Source organism: Paramisgurnus dabryanus, chromosome 20 (genome assembly GCF_030506205.2).
Source record: "Paramisgurnus dabryanus chromosome 20, PD_genome_1.1, whole genome shotgun sequence".
Taxonomy (NCBI): Eukaryota; Metazoa; Chordata; class Actinopteri; order Cypriniformes; family Cobitidae; genus Paramisgurnus; species Paramisgurnus dabryanus.
Window position 1 is genome coordinate 21,566,984 of NC_133356.1, and position 21,481 is coordinate 21,588,464.

The 21,481-nt window shown below is 37.0% G+C and overlaps 3 protein-coding genes across 5 annotated transcripts; all 3 read right to left on the reverse strand.

Moving 5' to 3' along the window:
• Positions 1 to 143: 143 nt before the first annotated feature.
• slc39a8 (solute carrier family 39 member 8) lies at positions 144 to 6,706 on the reverse strand. The gene is made up of 8 exons (XM_065297009.2): positions 6,334 to 6,706; positions 5,969 to 6,131; positions 3,318 to 3,487; positions 3,071 to 3,193; positions 2,815 to 2,988; positions 2,379 to 2,583; positions 1,900 to 2,084; positions 144 to 1,519 (listed from the first exon to the last, which is right to left on the reverse strand). Exons 1-8 carry the CDS (start codon positions 6,484 to 6,486, stop codon positions 1,370 to 1,372), a joined length of 1,323 nt encoding a protein of 440 aa, XP_065153081.1. The 5' UTR covers positions 6,487 to 6,706; the 3' UTR covers positions 144 to 1,369.
• A 144-nt stretch (positions 6,707 to 6,850) lies between these two features.
• On the reverse strand, positions 6,851 to 14,949 carry manba (mannosidase, beta A, lysosomal). The gene is made up of 17 exons (XM_065297008.2): positions 14,598 to 14,949; positions 14,423 to 14,517; positions 14,211 to 14,316; positions 13,869 to 14,042; positions 13,662 to 13,785; positions 13,210 to 13,382; positions 12,999 to 13,109; positions 12,765 to 12,916; positions 12,524 to 12,641; positions 12,345 to 12,431; positions 12,093 to 12,260; positions 11,704 to 11,922; positions 11,213 to 11,377; positions 10,956 to 11,100; positions 10,212 to 10,357; positions 9,350 to 9,610; positions 6,851 to 7,462 (listed from the first exon to the last, which is right to left on the reverse strand). The coding sequence occupies exons 1-17, from the start codon at positions 14,808 to 14,810 to the stop codon at positions 7,232 to 7,234; spliced, it is 2,688 nt and encodes an 895-aa protein (XP_065153080.1). The 5' UTR covers positions 14,811 to 14,949; the 3' UTR covers positions 6,851 to 7,231.
• Positions 14,950 to 15,777: 828 nt separating this feature from the next.
• On the reverse strand, positions 15,778 to 20,851 carry ube2d3 (ubiquitin-conjugating enzyme E2D 3). 3 transcript variants are annotated; one of them, XM_065297010.1, is made up of 8 exons: positions 20,504 to 20,850; positions 19,449 to 19,512; positions 19,325 to 19,356; positions 19,080 to 19,157; positions 18,890 to 18,995; positions 18,668 to 18,761; positions 16,945 to 17,026; positions 15,778 to 16,397 (listed from the first exon to the last, which is right to left on the reverse strand). In XM_065297010.1, exons 1-7 carry the CDS (start codon positions 20,525 to 20,527, stop codon positions 16,978 to 16,980), a joined length of 447 nt encoding a protein of 148 aa, XP_065153082.1. In that variant the 5' UTR covers positions 20,528 to 20,850; the 3' UTR covers positions 15,778 to 16,397; positions 16,945 to 16,977. The 3 variants fall into 3 exon arrangements, with proteins under 3 accessions (XP_065153082.1, XP_065153084.1, XP_065153083.1); XM_065297012.1 differs by lacking the exon at positions 16,945 to 17,026 and having other exon boundaries at positions 20,504 to 20,851; XM_065297011.1 differs by lacking the exon at positions 15,778 to 16,397 and having other exon boundaries at positions 16,941 to 17,026; positions 20,504 to 20,851.
• Between the last annotated feature and the right edge of the window lie 630 nt (positions 20,852 to 21,481).

The following is a 21,481-nucleotide window of genomic DNA, read 5'->3' on the forward strand; positions in this document are numbered from 1 at the left end:
TTAGCTAAAAACGCCTAGTTATTTGTAATTGTCATACCATGAGAGCTGTAAGCCCAATATATATTTTACATGTGCATTTTGCGATCCTTTTTATCCAAAGAAATTTTTACTTCTAATGCAATTAATACAAGAACACTTATCATATCATATTTATTATTCCACTACAAGCAATATCAATTACAAACCAAAATGTAACATTTGGAAACTATACATTATATAAGTATATATAAAATATATGAAAGATTTAATGCATATGAAAAAATCTCAGTCACAATCCTAGAACACAGTCTCCACATTGCTGTCCTAAAGAGCGAAGTGTGATCAGATTAACTTTATCCCATGTATCCTATATGTTCTGAAAGTTCACATCCAAATCTGTCAACTGCAAATCAGTGTCCTTGCACTCCTTTTGATTCAAACAAGTTTTCTTTAAACTGAATGTGACCTGTTGTGAAATGAGACCTGTGATAGTAACAGTGAGAAAAGCTTGGCGAGACATCTGGGTTCTATAACCATTATACACAATGTCACGATGTGATATACTATACAACATTGTAATAGGACATCGATGCTGCTATAGATATGTGATCCTGCCTGTGATTGACTGTTTTCTACATAAAATCATCCTTTATAATGTAAAGAACATTGTGTGAAAAAATAACCCTGATATATTTATTATTGACTGAATAAATTCATGTCAAAGATTGAAATCAATGACTGAAATCAAACTTGGATGCTCCTAATCTCATAATAAGATTACGAGACTTTAGCCTGGAATTCACAGCAGGCTCACATATTTTCAATATTATTCTTGACTTAGCATTAGGTGTTCAGTAAAGCTTCATTTTTCTAACATAAAAATAAGACATTCATTGAAAAAGATCATAAACAGTATGTGGTATTATACCATATTATTTTAACTTAATACTACAAATAGTAGCGGCAAGATTGAAATTCACATATAGTGTTTTTCCTCAAATCAATAATATAATCTGTGGTAAACAAGACCCACTTACGCAATGGTTAAAACGAGCAAACAAGATCAAAACAGTCTTACTCAAAAGGTGCCTGAGCTAGGCTACAGTACTGGCATTTAGACTACAAAGCTCCTCACATTCACTGTGCTAGGCTGTCACTGCCACTAAGGAATTTCCCCAAACACAGCAGAGTATTGTTGCCAACTCACATCAGACAGTAGGACACACTAACAACAGAAGGTTTGAAAAAATCCCATTATACAATTTAATGTAAATCATGTCCTCCAGGACTGTATGATTGTAACTTTTTCAACAGTAAATACAGTCTGTACTACAAACTTTAAAAAAGTGTCTCAAGTTTTTGGTTTCTGGCACTAAAAGCAAATGTCTTTCTACCCCAGATTGATTTCTCCAGCAAACATGGTAATAAGCAGAATTACAGCGAATCCAGTGAGGAGCCCAGCATTTTGGATCAGGAAGAACACAACCTTTCCTCGATAGCCTCTGTTATGTGCTGCCATGATACTGTTCATCTCTGGGAACTATAAAAACAAGAAACACTGTAAATACCAATCTAAGGAAGAGTTCACCCAAAAATTAAAATTCTGCCATTATCTACTGATGTCTCATTTTAAACCCATCTTAATTTCTTTTCATTCTATCCCATATATTTTGTAATGGTCAGAATGGGACTAAAATGAATTCGAAAGCAAAGTACGCAGGAGCTATGTTCTCTGAAACCTATCACTCCCCATTTCTTGCAATTCCTATAATAGGACTGAAGCAGAATGTTAAGAATGTCTCTGTGCTACACAGAGGAAAAGTAAAATTAATTAACAGAATTAAAATTTTTAGGTAAGCAATGTTTATTTTTTTAACATATTATCTTGAACCTAAAACAGTTAGATGTGAGATGTCTCACCATGTCTGCAAGGGAGATGTAGAGGAACATTCCACCAGCGATAGCAAAGATTGCATTTGGGGCAAAACTTCTGCCCAACACGATCCCTAACGCAAGACCAAGATAACAGCACATAGCTGACAGCAAATTAAAACACGCAGCCTGGGCCACACTCATTCCAGAGTTCAACAGAATCACAAAATCACCTACAGAGACACAGAGCATGTGTTTGAAACAATATGCCAGATATACTGGTACCGTATGAACTGTTCGGATGCAAAACCCTCTAAGTGCATCTAACATGTTTCTCTTTTTATCAGACTCTTAGATTCTGCCAACAAAGCAGTATTTCTGAATGGCCTGAGGGCGGGATTAAGCAGATTTACGAAGGAATGGACGAACGTATAATACATGCCAAGAGCATTCGGTTAATATCATTATCTCATTTTTGACGGAGATGGTGTTTAGCTTTTGCATCTGGTGAATGATTTTTGACATACCCAGCTCATGAGGGAACTCTTCACAGAAAATGGCAATAGAGGTGCTAAAGCCAGTGAGTAGGGATAGTGTGAAAGACGCTCCAATGGCCAGACCATCTATGAAGTTATGAAGGGCATCACTGAGAGTGATCATCCACGCCACAGTCTTTATTTTAGACATTCGGTCTGCTCTCAGCCAGCGACAAGCCCACATGACACATGCATTCTGCATGCAAAAAAAAGACAATGTGAATGAAAATGGAAAAGATTAAGCAAATTAAAACTACTGACTTGTGTGCCATGTGGCTTTGTAAATTATTAATCTTTACTATGTAATATTTATTGTACCATCAGTACTACAACATGCCGTAGTACCTGAAAAAGTTTTTAAACATCTCTGTGACATTTACACCATTATTTTTTATATATTTTTATATATACATATAAAGTCAGTTACCTGGTCAATAGCTGAACTCTCACTTGGACAGCCGGACTTTTCATTACAGCTGATGTCATGATGAGTGTTGTTTGTAATGATGTCACTGCTGATATTGTTTATAACAGTGTCATTGCTGAAGGTGGTGATTGGGATATCAGCTGACTGCAGGGGAGGAAAATGACTGTGGCCAAGCTGCAGTGAGAGGAGAGGAATAGACGTCTACAGCCAGCTAAATTTGATTCACTGAGATATCCAAACATATAACAGCTCTTACCTCTGTATCAGTTTTCAGGGCCATCTTTAAAACTCGTTCAGTCACGAACAATACGTAAAACCCACCAAAAACCCCTACGGCATTCAGTACATAGTTATCATCTTTGGGATCTAATCCAAGAGCCTGTACAATCAATGAACAAGAATGTTAGTGGTAACTTGCATGAAGATTTTGTAAATGCATTTGAGAACTCACACCTACACCTTTGCAAGGATCTTAGACCGATCTCACGGTCTCTTATTCTTACCTCGGGGATCAGCTGCAGTACAGCATTTGAAAACAGCGTTCCAATGGCCAGTCCAATGAAGTAAGTCAGGACTTTTGGAAAATATGATTTTTTTGTGAAAGGCACCAGAAATAACCCTAACAGAGCAGCAAGGTTAATCACAGTAACAGCCAGGAACCCATAACCCCAAACTGCAGAAGAAAAACATAGTTGTGGAAAAGATAAATACATATATTTTGCATAATGAATGTTCTACTTTACACCTTTAAAAATAAAGGTTCTGAAATGGTTCTTTGCAGTGATGCCATAGCTACACTTTTAGCACAATAAACCGTGGTTAATTTTCGTAAGGGCCAGAGCAGTGGGCAGCAATCTCTGCAGCGTCCGGGGAGCGTGAGCACCACAGTCACAACCCACCAGTCGTGAGTCTCGAACTGGCAACTCTTGGGTTACAAGCACTCTAACCATAGGCTACAACTGCCTCTAGAACTATTTTAGGCTTTTCAAAGAAAATCTTTAGGAAAGACTTCATTAAAAACTAATATTTAAGCTTTTAAAGTCTAAAATAGTAGTTCTCAAACTTTTCGGCACATGGTCCCCCTTCTGTACAGTGCATCGCTTCGTGCCCTCCCAAAGAAAATGTATGAAACATTCTAAAACTTAAAAATTGAATTAAACAGAAAATATTAAATTATACAATGTAGTGCTGTTGGTTAGTAGCCTTATTTTACTGGGGTTAAAAGGTGACATAGAATGATTGAACGGGGTATTTATCCTTGTTCTGTGATGTGACATGTAGACAAAAAAATTTTGTTTGGGTCTGTAAAGCTTCCTTAAAACCTCTCTCAGATAGCTCTATTAGGGTGGGGGATTTTAAACAAGTGGTTTTGCACCTATTTGGCTCCCCCTACTGGCTTAACTTGCAATCGCATTACTGATTGGCTGACTTTGCTGCCACTCAAAAAATGTAGCCAATTATTTTAAAGTGGAGGGGCAGTGAGATGCCTGTGATGTCATAAGCATCAGTTTTTCAGATTGGGCCGTTTTCTGGCTGACATTTCTAAAAGAGGAATTTCTATGGACTTGGATGTTTAGCATGTCTAGCACTTTTTGTATGTTCGTGAATGCGGGTAGACTACCATTATTCAACAAAGACAAGGTAAAAATGGTTTTTCATTCTGTGTCCCCTTTAATTACACAGAAATTCTGAAAAATGTATCTATTATCAAATGTCATAAAACTGGGGCACCCCTGGCACCATCTCACAGCCCCCAGTTTGAGAACCACTGGTCTGAGAGCATCATTACCATATCAAATGGGAACAGACAAAGGGTTTCTATTTCTAAATGTTAAAGGAAAGGTTCTTAAATTTACTCCCTTGACAAAATAGGCTGTGACTAAACAATGTATTTGTTAATGGATTCCATATATCTGTGTTTAAGCTCTCGAAGATAAATTCTTTGAAAAACAGTTTAATGGGAATATTAATGTAACATCATTATCATCAACGCATACAGTAGACAAAACCATGATAACACAATTTTGTGTAAATAGTAGTTTTAAACAACAACAAAAGGGTTTTAAAAAGTGTCTTTACACCTTACATCTAAATTAACTGCTAAAGTCATTCTGCATATTCAAAAGGATGAAATACGAAGTCTATGGTCTCCATGTGTCACATTGCAATCTCCAATTTCTTCATTATTCTAACTATATTCTAGTCTGTGAAAACCCAGAGTCAAGGTTATTTTTTTGTAATTTAGTGTTTACATACTGTGAAAAATAATCTTTAACCTCCTAAAACCTGGATGTCCACATACGTGGACATCACATTTTTTGGTTGGTTGCACCATAATACTGAATTATGTGTAACTGGAACCTGTTGTACACAAACGTGGACAATTACATTGCTTCATGTTTAAAGAAAAATATTTGGATATTATGGTAACACCCAAAATTACGGAAGAGGATTAGGGCCACTGGTGAAAAAATTATTTTGAATTCTGACTTTTTTCTCAGAATTCTGACTTTAATCTCAGAATTCTGAGATTAAAGTCAGAATTCTGAGAATAAAGTCAGAATTCTAAGAATAAAGTCAGAATTCTGAGAATAAAGTCAGAATTCAAATTTTGAGTTTAAAGTCAGAATTCTGAGTTTAAAGTCAGAATTCTGAGTTTAAAGTCAGAATTCTGAGATTAAAGTCAGAATTCTGAGGAAAAAAGTCAGAATTCTGAGAATAAAGTCAGAATTCAAATTCTGGGATTAAAGTCAGAATTCTGAGATTAAAGTCAGAATTCAAATTCTGGGATTAAAGTCAGAATTCTGAGATTAAAGTCAGAATTCTGAGATTAAAGTCAGAATTCTGAGAATAAAGTCAGAATTCAAAAAAAATTTCACCAGTGGCCCTAATCCTCTTCCGTACTCTTCCGTACTAAATATCTGTGAGAAATCTGAAAAAGACAAACCAAAGTTTGGGTCTATAGGTTAATATTGACTGAGTCAGGTCCATTAAAGCTTGAAATCAATGTGAAATCAAACTTGATCATCTCATTACTAGATTATGAGACGTTAGCCGTTAGATGTGAGTTTTACAGACAGGTCACATAATTTTTCAAGAATTTACAGCATTCACTTGATGACGATAAATGAGTTTGTGGCAGAGCATTACTCACTTTTGTGGTCAGAGACAGTCAGGTTTGAAGCAGGTGTATAGGGACAAGCAGGCAGCAGGACCTGAGTGAGAACAGCTGGACACATCATCTCCAGTTCATCAATGCTTACAGTAGAGGCATTACCTAACCCAAAGGCCAAAAGCAGCTCGCGCAAAGACAAACACTACACAGAGAAAAAGTTATTAAACTAATTATTAAACATAATTTATCATCTGCCATTCTTACCTAAATGGTAAAACTACAAATACCATCGCAATTGTTTTAATATGTATAAGAGAAAGATTAATAAAACACAATAGGCTACATTAAGTGTGTGGTACAGATGGGACGCAATGCATTCTCTGCTATTTTTGTCGCATCGTTACCTCAACATTCCTCAGAGGATTGGCGTCATTATCGATAGATGCCGAGCGTCTGTTTGTAATGATGTGCAGTAAGTTTTCCAGGTTTTCCGTGGAAAGTGAGCTGTTCTTTTCATCGTAAAAGTGCAAAACACTTTGCAGAAAACTTTCCTCCATGTTACCGTGTGTCGGTGCGAGCAACTTATCCTCGCGACTATCCGAGAAAGTATGCGCGCGCACTAAAACGCATAACGAAACCAACAGGTTAAGATGGAAAATCCACTTCTTTCATTTCCTTTTGAGGGATGAATCGCAATCTCCCTGACCTGGGAGTAACCAATATTTCTAAGCCTTAATCATAATACAACAGACCCGCCTAAGTGATGATATGAGGAGCTGATACTGCATCATTTCGGCCACAATGAAGTCTTTGTGTACACTTCTCTGAAGTCCCGCAACCTGCTCAGCTCCACTTTAATTCACCCTAGAAGGAAGTTACCTTTTATCACTAAACATTCCCCGAAAAAAGAAATTTTGCAACCATGATTTTGCGTTTTTATTAAGAAATACATTACATATTTAAAAAAATATGAAGATCTTTTATTAAACTGTGCACCATCAATCTTTGTTATAATTATACTTTGTCTGACTTGAAACACATTCAACAGGTTTTATTATAAAAATCAGAGATGGTGGGAAAAGACAAATATGTTGAAAGTAGGCCTACAAAATGTGTTTGTGTGAGTGTCATTAAATGTGACAATAATGACATCCAACCCAAGCTTACATTCTGTTCCAACACATGTTGTGTTTTTACATGGCTATAATGTAAAAAAAAAAAAAACTTTTAACCTTTAATTTCTGGCACTGCTTTGCATATCCAATAGTTTCCCATTACAGTTTAAAGTTAAACACACAACAATCAGTAGACATCCCTGAGAGATGTGACATGAAGTTTTGAAGTCAGTTCCTCGGCTGTGGTTGGTCTCCATGCACCGAAAAAAACGGTGTAACTTGTAGACAGCATCAGGAAGCCATTGACATTAAAGTGACCGGGAACATCATCAACATCCAGCCAAACATACACAGCAGGGAAAGAGCAGTGTAGAGTCACGGCATAATTCTGTTCGATCCAAGAGTCCTTTACAGTAAACTATAAAACAGACACACACAGCATTTGTTAGTCAAGTTTGTTTTAAAGGTGTATTGTGTAACTTTTAAAAGGACCTCTTGACAGAAATGCAATATAATATACATAACTATATTTTTAGTGGTATATAAAGACCTTACAAGATAAACTATTGTGAGCTGTGAACTAGAGGGCTGCATTGGGACGGGACTCCCGCGGGACCCGCGGGACCCAACGCAAATCTCGCGGGAGCGGGCGGGTTCACCTTTACTGCGGGCGGGAGTGGGCGGTCAGAATTTTTTTGCGGGAGACCTGCGGGTCCCGGTGGGATTTTGCATGTAATAGAAATGGGGTCAACACATGAAGCTGAAAAGAAAATGAAGCTAAACATTATGTGGGACATACCGTGGCAACTTCGGGAAGCAAATGCCCAATGCTGTTATACACTATGTGCCTCGCGTCTGGAAGAACTGGTGAGCACTAGTGACAAATCAGGTTGTTAACAGTTAAAATGTTTGTTTATTTAATTAATCATTAAGTGCGTGTGTATCATGCAGTATACATTTGAAACTGAGGTTTTGTTTTAACGGTTAATGTTACAAAACACTGCTTAAAAAATTATGTCATTTTAACTGTGTAAAACCCCACGCGAAGTGAAGGCTAAGTCAAATCCTTGGTAATGCGGTCGTTAGTACGAATTCAGTACTGTTTGATCTTACAGAAATTATAGTATAGCAAATATTATACTCTAACCCCAAACGCAAGCAAAGTTGAAAGTTTGAGGACATGACAAAGTACGCTATCAAACAGACTCGAAACACCAAGTAAGAGCCCGGAGCGAACGAAAAAACATAGGCTATAACAGACTGCACGGTCGGCATTTGAATATCTTCTTTATTTGGTTTGACATGTTTTTATGAAGAAGGACAACCATATTTAGCCGACTTGCTCCGGTGAAAGCCTGTTCTTAATGCCAGCGGAGAAAACTCTGCTTAAACAGGCATTTGCAGTTCCGCTTCATTTTCCATATAGAGCACCGCAAATAATAAATGTTTACCGTTTAGTTTTCCATGTCTGTCTCGTTAAGCTGTAATAACAAAATAAAATAAGCCATAACAAGAAGCTAACAAATCTCTCATGATGCGCGCTGATGCGGCGGAGAAGCACGTCTAAATTAAACCTGAGCCGGTGGACAAAAACAGACAACCCGGTGTTAAAACTCTAAATACTTAAATTAGTCTGCGATCCGAATTGCCAAAACAATCAGACATACAAACAAATAAATTTTCATGTATATGTAATTTATATTTGATTTATATTTACATTAAAGACTGTAAAAGACAATGCATGAAGTGAAAACATTAAATGCGGTCAGTGCGGTGGCGCATTAAATCAAACTAATATTCCAATAGCATCTTTTCCATTAGAATTATTATTGCAGATCAAATATTCGACCATTCGTGCACATCTCTAATTTTAAACACAATAGTGTTGAAAGTCTGTTATTCTGGATGTTAATCTGAACCAATGTTTTGTATGAGCATGCATTTGTGTTCAGTTTTCACAAGCTCTGAGAAAATCCGCGGGAGCGGGCGGGAGTGGACACAAATATTGCGGGCGCGGGCGGGAGTGGAACACGCAGGTTGCGGGAGCGGGCGGGACTGGTCATAAATTCAGCGGGTGCGGGCGGGAGTGGGTTTAAAAAAACAGTCCCGCGCAGGGCTCTACTGTGAACTGCCTTTGTGTGCAATTTACAGTCTCACCACTAGATGCCGCTATAAATCTACACACTGGTCCTTAAAACCATCTATTTGACTTTCATAAAATGCCTCTTTTGATTTGGAGATATGGTGTTTCATTTATATACAGAATTAGTTTGTTACAGTGTGTATGTGTGAGAGTGTCTCTCACCGTGATGTTGGGTTTCTGCAAGCCCTCTGCGTGCTTTGGAGAACTGAGGAACATGTGATTGTGAGCGCCGATCATTTGACCTTCAGGACTACACAGATGAAAAGTGACGAGGCAGGATTGCCGAGTGCAATTCCCACATTTTGTTAGTACATCAGAAACAGGACGCTGAAACACCAGACTGCTCTCTCCTTCTTTAATTGTAGTCCAATTAGATTCTAAAGAACACACAGCATCAAAGCTGCTCCAGCTGTATAATTCCACCTGTGTGTATACATACAAAACATGACAAATGTCAATAATAAATAAAAAAAATTAACATTAAAGGGATAGTTCACCCAAAAATAAAAATTCTGTAAACAACTATCATGTTGTTACAAACCTGTATTAATTTCTTTGTTCTGCTGAACCCAAAGGAAGATATTTTGAGCAATTTTATAACCAAACTGTTTTTGAGCACCACTGACTTCCATAGTAGTATTTTTCTTACTATGGAAGTCAATGGTGCCTGTTTTTTGCTTTTATTTTTACAAATATCTTTCTTTGTGTTCATCAGAACAAAGAAATGTATACAGATTTGTAACAACATGAGGGTGAGTAAATGATGACAGAATTTTCATTTTTGGAGGAACTATCCCTTTAAAACATTAGTTCAGGTCTTGTGGTACTACATGAACTTGTGACCTGGAAAAGAAATGGGGGACATTTTTGTGCATAAATGTTTCGCAGAATCACATGTTTTGCAGTTTCACTGAAACCAAAAAGGCAAAGTGTATTTGAAACCACTGGACACCAAAAGTGTAAATCTGGAAAGGGACAACCTGGATATAAATGAATAAAATAAGTCACAAACATGATACTGTACCTTGGCTTTGACTTTGTGGTCCGAGGTATGGCTATCAGAGATGGCATAGATTAGCAAATCTCCTTTATTCTCAATACCCACTGAGAGGATAGGAGCATAGAAATCCACAGCCCAATAGTGCAGCATTTTCCATTTACCACCAAACTCTAAATACACAGAATGTCCAGTCATAATGAATTATACTGAACATTACAATAATAAATATACAGTACTGTACAAAAGTCTTAGGCCACCATGCTACCATTAGATTTGTTGTTTTTGCAATTGTATAGTGATCATATATAACTAGCTGAAGTGTCAACTATTTTGGGTAAACTCCCCTTCCACTAGAGCAACAGCAAGGCCTCTTAAACCTAAATGAAATTAAATCCTCATTTCTAATTCTAATCGAATGACTTCAGGACTTCCGTCTCCTCAAAAAAGCTCAAGATGTGTTTCGTGCCTAGAGAGGTCACACTAAATACTTACTGAGGCCTGAAGAAGACATTTAGTCCTGAAAAATTTTTTGTTTTTAATTTTGTGTACATATTTCCTGTATTTTCTTTTTGTATCTTAATAAAAAGAGTGAAAAATAAATATGGATGAACATTAAAACTTTGCTAAAACAACAAAGCTGGTGATGGTGGCCTAAGACTTTTGCACAGTACTGTATATAAAATTATAAATGACCAAATAAATGATTATTAAACTAATAATCAAAAAACATGCCATCTTAGTGCCCATTAGTAGCGTACATTCATTTACCTACAGAAGACCAGGAAGGGCCCTGCCAGATATCATTGAGCTGCCAGTATAGGACCCCCATCGTATGACCTTTGCCGTCGATGATCTCACTGCGACTGCGACGATAAAATTCTGTTTGTACCTTCACACATTGTGCCTGCATGACCTGTTTAAACCAAAAAGTGGCCTTAACAAAATAGCTCTGCATCACAGTGTATCTGGACATCACTACTGTGTTCCTATTGGAAAAAAAACATTTCTAATCTGACAATCATCACCTGAGTGATGTAAATAGTGTCTCTGTATCTCTGCACTGGGTCTGTGCTGTTGGGCAGAATGTAATGTAGCTTCGTCTGGTTTAGCATCTGCTCATTTCCATCTGCATGATGTTGCCGATGAGCTGAGAAATTACTGCTGAAATCCCAGTCTGAAGGCACTGAAACCTACAATCACACAAACACTTACAGTACATATGCAAAAGCTTATGTAGTCTCTACTGTGTAAATATGCATTTAAGGCGATGTGAAATAGTGTTTGCAACTAGTTTTGTAAATGTTTTAAGCTGAAACAGAATAATGAATAACATTTGTATCTGTAAATAGATCAAGTGGTCATGGACTATACCCAGTGAAATTAACCCAGCTGATTGAACTATGTGTTTAATGTGGACAGACATATCGCAAGTCACTAAAAAATTGTTGCGTTGACCCTGGTTAGGACACGGTGTAAAACTGAATTACTAGTCTAGGCCTTAGTAATTGTATTGTACCTTATTCAGGGTGGACCATGAAGGCCAGGACTGGAAGCCAAACTCTGAAGCAAAACGTGTACGAGGAAATTCAGTCCAGTCCCAGCAATCTTTAGTATAGTTGTAGTAGTGGGTATCTCCATAGTGGGGGTCATAGGGGTTATTAGCCACCCAGCCTTCCTTCTCAGACTGTATCCCATTGGTTGGGCTGGACACCAAAAAAGGACGAGTGCTATCTTCCTGAATAAAGCAAGGTAATTGGTACCATAATGTATTTTTTATGTAATTATGCTTTTTGGTCAATAAACACATTAAAATCATGGTATATACTGTATCACCATCAAATACCATCACTATAAGTAGGATGGGGTAGTGTTTTTACTTCACATATCATTGTGTGGAGCTCTCACCTGCAGTACAATGTCTCTGATATTGTCAACATACAGATTCACATAATCTTTCACATAAAGTGGATGCTCAGCAACAGTTATGTTAAACCAGTTGGTTGCTATGGCAGCTTCGTTCTCATTATTTCCACTCCAGATGACCACTGATGGATGAGATTTCAGTCGTCGTACCTAAATCAAAACCATTGTCTTGTAAGTGCAAACGACTGGTTTATAAACCTTTATACATGTATTTAATACATAAATTGTGCAAACCTGTTGCGTGACCTCTGTCCTCACTGTCTGTATAAAATCCTTCTCTGTAGGGTACAACGCACAGGCAAACATGAAGTCCTGCCATATCTGACATGAGAGAGCAAATAACCAAATCAATCCCATCCAAAATGAATTAAATGCACGTCAAAAGCTTAAAACATCATATGACAAGGCTTTACCATGATCCCGTACAAATCACACAGGCTGTAGAAGACGTCTTGTTCATAAACTCCACCACCCCACACTCTTAAGGCATTCATATTTGCCTTCTGTACAGACCGGAGCAAGATTGTGATCCTATAATGCAAGTGCAAACGTATGCTAATGCTACAAACACAAGCACTTTTCTATATTTACAAATTAAATGATTGCAAAGGCAATTTAGTCTGCAACTGGTTGTTTTAGTGTACATTATCTCACATGTCAGTGGTAACCTGGTCCTGAAATGCATGAACAGGAATCCAGTTTGAACCCTTTAGGAAAATTGGCTTTCCATTAATTCGAAAGTAGAAGCTGAGGCCAGGGGAGGAGGGAATTGGCTCCTGGACCAACTCCACAGTGCGGAATGCAATCTGTACCAAAAAATAGGGAGTAAAATAATGCAGATGAAAGCATGACATTATTAAAAAAAATGAAAACAGAGGGAAACGTTACCATTCTGTGTGCTTTTAGTGTCTCTCCACTCTCCAAGTTGATCTCAATCTTCAGGTCATAGAGAGGCTGCTCACCATGTCCAAAAGGCCACCAAAATCTGATACTGGCATTCTTAAAGGAAGCACATCATATATCCTTATAAATATGTGATTTTCCTCTATGTTGAATGATATAGGATGGTAATCATCATGCAAAGTACACTAAATGTTACCTGGTTGACCGGAAGGACAAAAGACTTTCTATTCTGTCCAGGTGTAGTAAGAGATAGACTAAAATCTGCCTCTGTATCTAATAACGGTATAGACAGGTGGACAAAGCCCTTAGACGTAACCACAACATCAAAGAACAACTCCACTTCAACATTCCAGCTTGATTGTTTGGAATCTGGACATGGAGAAAGACAAAGGGAGAGTGCAAAACAATGAAATTCACCTTTAGTATGACAAAATATTGTTTAATTGCATGCTTTTTAGTGTATCTGTATTAGATGGGTAAGGGTTACTTGTTAGCACTACTTGTTTAGCCTTTGATTCTTTTTAAACAACTGCATGCTTACCATCATTTAGCAATAACATTGCTATAAGTCACTCTGGATAAGGGTGTCACATTTTTTTTACAAACTGTGCAGTCACAAGTTTCTTTCTTATGTGACAATGTGTTTACCATATATTGGACTGGTGGTAAAACTCAGTAGTCTTAAAGTGTTGAAGATTTCTAGTCGGACATCCTTCCAGATACCCAGTGTGGGGAAAGATGGACCCCAGTCCCAGCTAAATGAGCTCTGAGCCTGAAAAACACAGAGAGGCCTTAAGCCACACAAAAGTGCTGAGAAGCCCTTCTACAAATTTTAAAATGTAACTTAGTTTATACCTTTCTAATAAAGTTAACATGGCATTCTCCTTTCTGTACAGATGGAGGACAGGCAGGTGGCACGCTGTACTGAGTGTGGTCATGGCTTCTTTGAGATGCGTATGTCACAGCTGACATGAGCCACACCTGGAGAAGATTTTCCTGATCCTTCAGTAATCCAGTGACTTCAAAATCCTAAACAAACCCCAAAAATATGAGTTTAATTTATTTGTCAAGAATTACTTTTGAAACTAAGGATGAGCTGATAGATACATTTTTTATTAAATCCTTCTTGTTGAATCAAGCAATACGTAAGATATTATAAAGTAAACATTATATAAGTATTTGTTTTTATTCATTTACATATCTGCAAAACATGTTGTCTGTTTTTCCTATAGTGACTCCATTTAGAGAAATGGTGGAGACGGTGTCAACCCCTTCAAACACTAGAACAGCTTTCCCTGCTCCTCTGTAAAGAACACACAGCAGTAACATTTATGAACCAAACTTCAAACTGGTTTGGACTAAAAACATTGCCTTATTTACAGGAAAGTTTATTAGGACACGTGATTCACCTGACATAAGCAGGAACCGAGAATGACGTAGTGTAAGTCCAGTTGTCAAGTGAAATCCATCTATATGCCAGGTCATTAAATCTGTAGTATGGATCCTGTTGACATGCATGAACATTCATAAACTGTTTTGATAAATGAGCTTAGACGATATGTGAAAGGTTTTGCTTCAGCATACCGAAATAAATCCCTGACGCTGCAAAGCTGTGTGAACACAGCCCGGTACATCCGCACTGAGAGAGAAAGATGAGTTTGAATTCAACAGCTTCCATTTCCCATTTAGAGAGATGCTTTCAACTCCCGGGCAATTAATTTCGAATGCAAGCGCGCCGTTAAGTACGCTAACTGCCAAAGAATAAAGCAACAATGAAGACCAAACCACATAATTCATGTCTATCAATCATTAGAAACTTTACGAAGTCATCTCAGGATTATATTGTGAAATAACGCGACGTGTCATCAGTTTAATACTGCACTTGACCATTAAAATGAAAAGCAAAAGGGCGATCAGCTGATCTCTCACGTGCTAATGCAAACATCCGGTGGCGTTAGGGAAGTAGTCAGGTTGTTCTACTTTATGCGGCGCCGAAAGAAACGACAGCCGGATGACGTCAAAGTACCGCGAGAGTAATTCGCGAAATCATACGAAAGAGTTTGCTCTCGCGGAACTTTGACGTCATCCGGCTTTCGGTTCTTGGGACGCCGCATGAAGTCGAACAAGCCTACTATAACATAAAAAAAAGATTATTTTAAAAATGTTTCAAATAAGCAAATAGGCGTGTAAATGGGGTAGTTTTTGGAGGAATAAAACTATATGAGAAGTGAAATTAGGGGACTTTTATTTTGCCTGAAGTGTCATGTGTGCGGTTTACCGACAGGTGTCAGTACCCGATCCGTGCCGCCTGCCCGAACTGTTTTGCGCATGCGCATAGCTTCTAACTAATATTGTAGTAGTAAGGAAAGATTTACAAAATGATATTATAAATTCTTCCAACATTCAAGCTTAGATTTTCTTGAAACAAACAGTTGCTGATAAATATTCTCCTTTGCGATTGAAATTTTTTTAATGTTAAATATTAACTAGTATATTTATTTCTTCACACTTAATATAACCAAACTTGCTTACATTCAACACTTTTTTCAATGGTAATTGAATGAAACAAAATGTAAGTGTAAGCTCAGGGTCAACAATGGTACTATTTGTCTATTTAGTCATAGGAAAACCCACACCGCTTTCTATGTTCAGCTTCGATATATATATATATATATATATATATATATATATATATATATATATACAAAATATGAGAATGAATTTATAAATTTTGCCCTCTCTTCATACAAAAAAAAGAAACATATTATAATGAGTTATGCATCTTTATTGAGGGGTAAAACATAGCAGGACATTAAACAGACATTTAAGCCAATCGAGTGAGTTGTATTTCAGTGCCACAGCTGTAAAATGTTGAACAGAGCTGATCTGAATGTTGCAATTCTTTACCATCAAACAGAATATAGTAATCGGTCCCACAATCCAAATGATGTACAACATCTGGTCTTTTCTCCTGTGATAGCATGCACTTAAGGAGTGAGACCCTATAGAAGCAGAACAGCCTAGAGACTTTCTCCAAAGGTCCCAGAGAAAACACACTGTGGTCATACAGGCATGGCATGAGTTGTGGAGTGAGAAGAGTTGATTGGTAGAGTGATCAATCTGATGCAGAGCTGAGTGTTAAAGAGTTTCCATTCAACTGATAGGGAACTCTCTTGAAACTTTGAAGTGTGGGAAGGCCATGAACAGGTCTGCATTCCAGTTTGAACAGAAACCTGGGGTTGTGCCTCCATAAGAGACAGATGAAAAATGTGGTCTTGCAATAGTGTCCAAAACATAACGGAACAAACAAAACAGTTTGTAAATGTGTCCAGCCAACATCACATTGCATATTTCTGAGTCCATTCCCGTGCTATTCTGTTGTATCTGCAAAGTAGGAGAGAAAAACATAAGAGCCTTGAAATCGAGCATAATAACCTTCAACCAGCTATGGCCTCCAAAATGCAGTCCGACAATGTCAGTTTCAAACCTTTTTGATGCCAACAGTTAGTAAGTCATTGCATGAAATATAATTGCTAACTTGCCCATCTCTACCAAAGAAAAACACTAACCATTAGATTAAAAATTTCTATCAGCATCCTTAAGGACCACTTGTCATGCAGTATCAAAAAACTCAGAAATTAATATACATGATTCTAGCATAATTTTACCTAGCTAACAAAAATGTCATGCTGCTTTAAGAAATTTTACTTATTTATATTCATGCTTGCTGGTATATATGCAGGACAGTTTATATACCTGTGATGGTCGATCATAACCATGTAAGGAATACTTTGCCGAAAAACTTTGTTTTCCCAATTGTTTTAGAAAAGACATGATAACATGTATTAGTGATGCACACCTGCTGTGGTCACACACTCATGCTGCACCACACAGGAAGCAACATTGCTTGCAGTGCTTCACTCTACAGTACCTCTAATGTTCTCAATGCAGTGTTGTGCTTCACCTACAGCATGGCATATTTTTCTGTCCATTCCTTTGCCATTCTATTATACCTGATAGAGCATGTTGTGTTAGACAAAAGAGTTCTGTTCACTTGTTTCAAATAGACCTTTGTGTCAATATACACTTGTTCATATGCATTATTGATAACTAAATGGATTATATAAACCTTTCATTCCGTGTTTACCATGACAAATGTTTTAATAACAGAAAATAATATAGCTATCATTAAATATAGTATAATGAAACTGAAATTAACTCTTTGGTTGTGTCTATGTTCTTGTGTTTTGCACACTTCATTTACTTTACATTAATCCTAGTAGCTTAAAAAATTGGCCACAAATGTGACCCTGGCCCAGTCATAAGTCAATTTTAGAGCTGGGCAAAAAAAAATATAATAATAATAATAATGGCCTGCCATTCTCATGCATATCTCATCAGTAAAGCCGGTTCAGTTATAAGTAGGAAATCACCATAACTTGCTTTCAGATGGAGCGCCATTTACTACACAGAGCCATATTTTACAGAGAAGCAAGGCAAAACCGCATACATTATAGGAGGTGATTTTCCATGATTATGAGCGCGATTTTGCATGCTTCTTGGTGAAATTCGGCTCAGTGTGGTAAATGCCGCTCTATCTGAAAGCAGGTAATGGTGATTTACTACTAATCACCGGACCAGCTTTACTGACGAGACACATATGAGAATAGCAGGCGATTTTTTTTGCCCAGCTCTAGTCAATTTTGTTTTTATATTGAGATTTATACATGAATAAATAAGCTTTCAATCGATGCCTTTAAAGATGTCCCACTGAAATTCTTAGCAACTGCATCCACTCAGGAAAATAAAGTTTGTGCCTAATCATTTTTGGCATAAAAGAAAAATTGATTATTTTGACCCATACAATTATATTGTTGGCCACTGCTACAAATATACCTGCACGACTTATAACAGGTTTTGTGTCCAGGGTCACAAATACATCATTCTTAAATACAAATATGGACAACATAAAATGGCCACCAAAATGTGTTTTTTACACTGCTGCAAAATGAACTGTCCACCTTTGCTATGATCCACATAAATATTGTACGTTTTGTGATGGATAACAAATAAGAAGTCAGAGGTTTATAGGTCTGTGGCTAAATACAATAAGATTAACTCATTCCCCGCCAGCCTTTTTTTTTTTTTAAAAGATGCCCGCCAGCATTTTTTGTGATTTTCACAACATTTTGCCTTCCAAAATATATATACACATAAATATATAAAATGAAAGAACAGACTCTTTGCTTTCAAAACAAAGAATAAATAAACAAACAAAACGGGGAAAAAACGTTTCGTCCTATTTATACCTTTTCCTCTGCTTATAAACTCTTAAATATGGGTATTTTTATAGCAAAAAGCTAAAGTAATTGCATTTTTATGAAAGATTTTGGTTAGAGATCAGATTCAGAATGATTATAAAAACATACACGAGTGTAAAATTAATTTTAAAAAAATTGTTTCAGTTTTATAAATTGGGCCATCTAGTGTATAATCGCGGTATTACACATTAGCATAAAAACTCATCAGGAATACGGTTTATTTTCATGCAAATGTTTTCTTTTAATTGACGAGATAACTCGTCAATGGCGGGGAAAGAGTTAACAGAGAATATGGTAGACAGCAAAAAAATACCCATGTTTGGCAGTACTTACTTCTCTGTATCTGTTTTATAGATTCGGGCGATTTCTGGCACAAGAGGGTCGTCTGGATTGGGGTCACATAACAGTGAGCAGATGGACAAGAGAACTACAGAGAGAAGACACAATATATGTAAGCACATATTTTTTTTTAGAAAGGTATGTTTCTGTCTTTCCGTCAAACCCGGCCATCTTCTGTTAAAAACAGACACCATACATATATCGTATTGTGTTTACCTTTAGAAATGGTAAGTGCAGGTGACCACTGGGACCTGAGGATATCCAAACAGATGCTGCCATTACTGTTTATGTTGGGATGGTAAATTCTTGTAGTAAATGCAACCTAGCAAAAAGAAAAGATTGTTATTCACACATACAGCTACACAAACACACACACACACAACGACAGACACAAAAGACATCTTACCTTTGGTGGCTTAAAAGGGTAATCTGTTGGGAAGTGTATGGTTAGGAAAAAAACGCCGCCCTGATATGGACTTTCATTCTGTTTTAACATAAAAATAATAAAGACAAAAGCATCTTTAGTACATTTATCATCTCATTTGAAGGTTTTGCTATATACTTCTATTGCAGTGTAACAACACAACTAAGAATGCCAATATTACACTGCTAAGTAAGGATGTTGTACAGCAATGTTTTAATTCTACTCACAGGCCCCATGATCGTTGCCTGCCAATGGAACACTAAGGGAAAGCATTGCATGTACTTCAGTTTACAAGAAATATGTAAAAAAAAAACATATATTCTGCATTATATATGAGGTCTGAAATCTCACCATCATCTCCCACAGGACCGGCTGAACACTGTGCAGGAGGATCCCGCGCCAAATCAGTCAATTCCTAAAGGAAAGAAAAAGAAATCTCATCAAGTGCATATTTAACTATACGCAATATAACCAGACTAATTTTCTCTCATAATAGCACTTGTATACAAGCCATAACCAGTAAAGGGTCAACAGTGGCACTTGGCCCTTGTATCACTATAGTGACAGCAAGATGAAACCAGCAGATTGAATGTTTTGCAGCAGGGAGTATTTATAGATTCGGAGGGGTCATGCGGGAGAAGTGCTGCAATACAACCTGAAGTCCATAGGCATGTCCCTCCCTACATTAACGTTTATTTTTATTTTAACATTTTGACAGGTGTATTGCATGACTTGAATCATTCTAGAGCTTTCCCATTGCTCAACAGGTCATCGGAGACTATGCTTCAAAAGTTTTATAAAACAAAACTGAAATTAAACTGTTTGAGATCACCTAAAACATAAATACCTCAATATCAGTGAAGTAGTCAAAACTTACTGAAATAATAATAAAATAATAAAAAAAAAACACGTTTGAATATAGATCACATGATCTGAATATATAGTTTGTGTTTCATTTTATAGTAACGTTACTTACAATTATTACAATGTAAATTTGCCACGAGGCAGAAAAAAGGCATTCTTTTATCAGGCTAATATTGTTATTATTTAAATATTAATATTGTGTGGAATTTAGCATCTAATATCAAAAATAACGTTTTTAAAACGGCATAACTTTACACGGAAAATCTGTTGTTTTCTGAAAAATTATAGACACCTGTCAAACTCTATGACTGTGGAGTATAGAAACTGTACCAAATTGTACCACGAACAGCCATTTAATATCGTTATTAAAAAAAATTCGCAATCTAAGAACATCGCTTGTATTGGCAATGAACACCCTCACTGTGCTTTATAAGAAATCGTCGTGTTCGGCTAACGCGCTAACGTTAGTAACGTTAGGCAATAAACATGAATGTTTGACACACGGGTTATTGTTAGTTTTTCCGAGTCCAAATTGTACATACCTTTTGGATTCGTTTAAGCGCCATCTTCCCACTGGGTGTAGTGTCTCTTCAACAACTAGCGCCCAATATCTCTCTCTTTCTCAATATGTGAGCTAACCTGAGAGCCAGCCACCCAGCCACCTAGCTAAAAACTAACATTAATGTCAAGACGTAAAAACATTCAATGTCTGAAAAAATGTAAACGTTTATAAATAATGTGGCAATCAAACTTGTGGACAGGCCCTGATCCCTGTCGTTGACTGAATACCCTGATGTGTGTACACTTCTCTATCAGTTTGTCTGAGCTGACAAGATGTCCGTGAGCTTGTTGTTAGCCACTTTCTAGCAGCTCCTTTTGATCGCTCTGAATAAATGGCGAAGTAAAGCGCGAGGCTGGCTTGTGCGCCACAGTGCGTGCTGGAGGACAACCGGTCCTTCACACACACATATATATTTTTTTCCTACAACAAATATGTATTGCATTAATGTATTACTTATTTTGGAGTGCTTTCATTTTTATAAAAATATAAAAAATATTTATTTTCCTTAAAATAATTTCACATGTAGGGGAAAGTGGGGCACAACCTACCGCTTTATGGCATTGGCTCTATCATTCAAAAAATATTTACACAATCAACACCTCTCTCCTACAAATGTACACTTAAAAGTTTGTTTGTGGGACCTACTGTTATCGTACAATACACTGAAAGTGACAGGAGTGTAAACGTTATAACTTACCCCATAGGTCGGGTTAATTGTAACAACCAAAAATACAATTCTGTCTATATAATAAATGTGATATTGTTTATATATCCACCTATAATAAATAGATATCCACACATTCATTCATCCATGATCCTTCATCTAACCATCCTTGTATTATGCATCAATGCATGTAAATGGATGTTTTTAATGGGCTGCACAATTGCGTTTATTATTTTGTTAAGTGTATTCATTTGCATAGTTATATTTATATTAACAGTTAAAGTGATTGAATAT

Coding starts and splice junctions, on each gene's coding strand:
- ube2d3 (XM_065297010.1), bottom strand. CDS start 20,527: ATGGCGCTTAAACGAATCCAAAAG. Junction 19,513..20,503: donor CGCTTAAACGAATCCAAAAG/GTATGTACAATT, acceptor TCTTTCCTTTAG/GAATTGACTGATTTGGCGCG. Junction 17,027..18,667: donor TATAAAACAGATACAGAGAA/GTAAGTACTGCC, acceptor ATGCTCTATCAG/GTATAATAGAATGGCAAAGG.
- manba (XM_065297008.2), bottom strand. CDS start 14,810: ATGAATTATGTGGTTTGGTCTTCATTGTTGCTTTATTCTTTGGCAGTT. Junction 11,101..11,212: donor ACACTATTTACATCACTCAG/GTGATGATTGTC, acceptor TGGTTTAAACAG/GTCATGCAGGCACAATGTGT. Junction 9,611..10,211: donor ACCACAAAGTCAAAGCCAAG/GTACAGTATCAT, acceptor GTATACACACAG/GTGGAATTATACAGCTGGAG.
- slc39a8 (XM_065297009.2), bottom strand. CDS start 6,486: ATGGAGGAAAGTTTTCTGCAAAGTGTTTTGCACTTTTACGATGAAAAG. Junction 3,194..3,317: donor TACTGCAGCTGATCCCCGAG/GTAAGAATAAGA, acceptor TTGATTGTACAG/GCTCTTGGATTAGATCCCAA. Junction 1,520..1,899: donor ACATCTCCCTTGCAGACATG/GTGAGACATCTC, acceptor TTGTTTTTATAG/TTCCCAGAGATGAACAGTAT.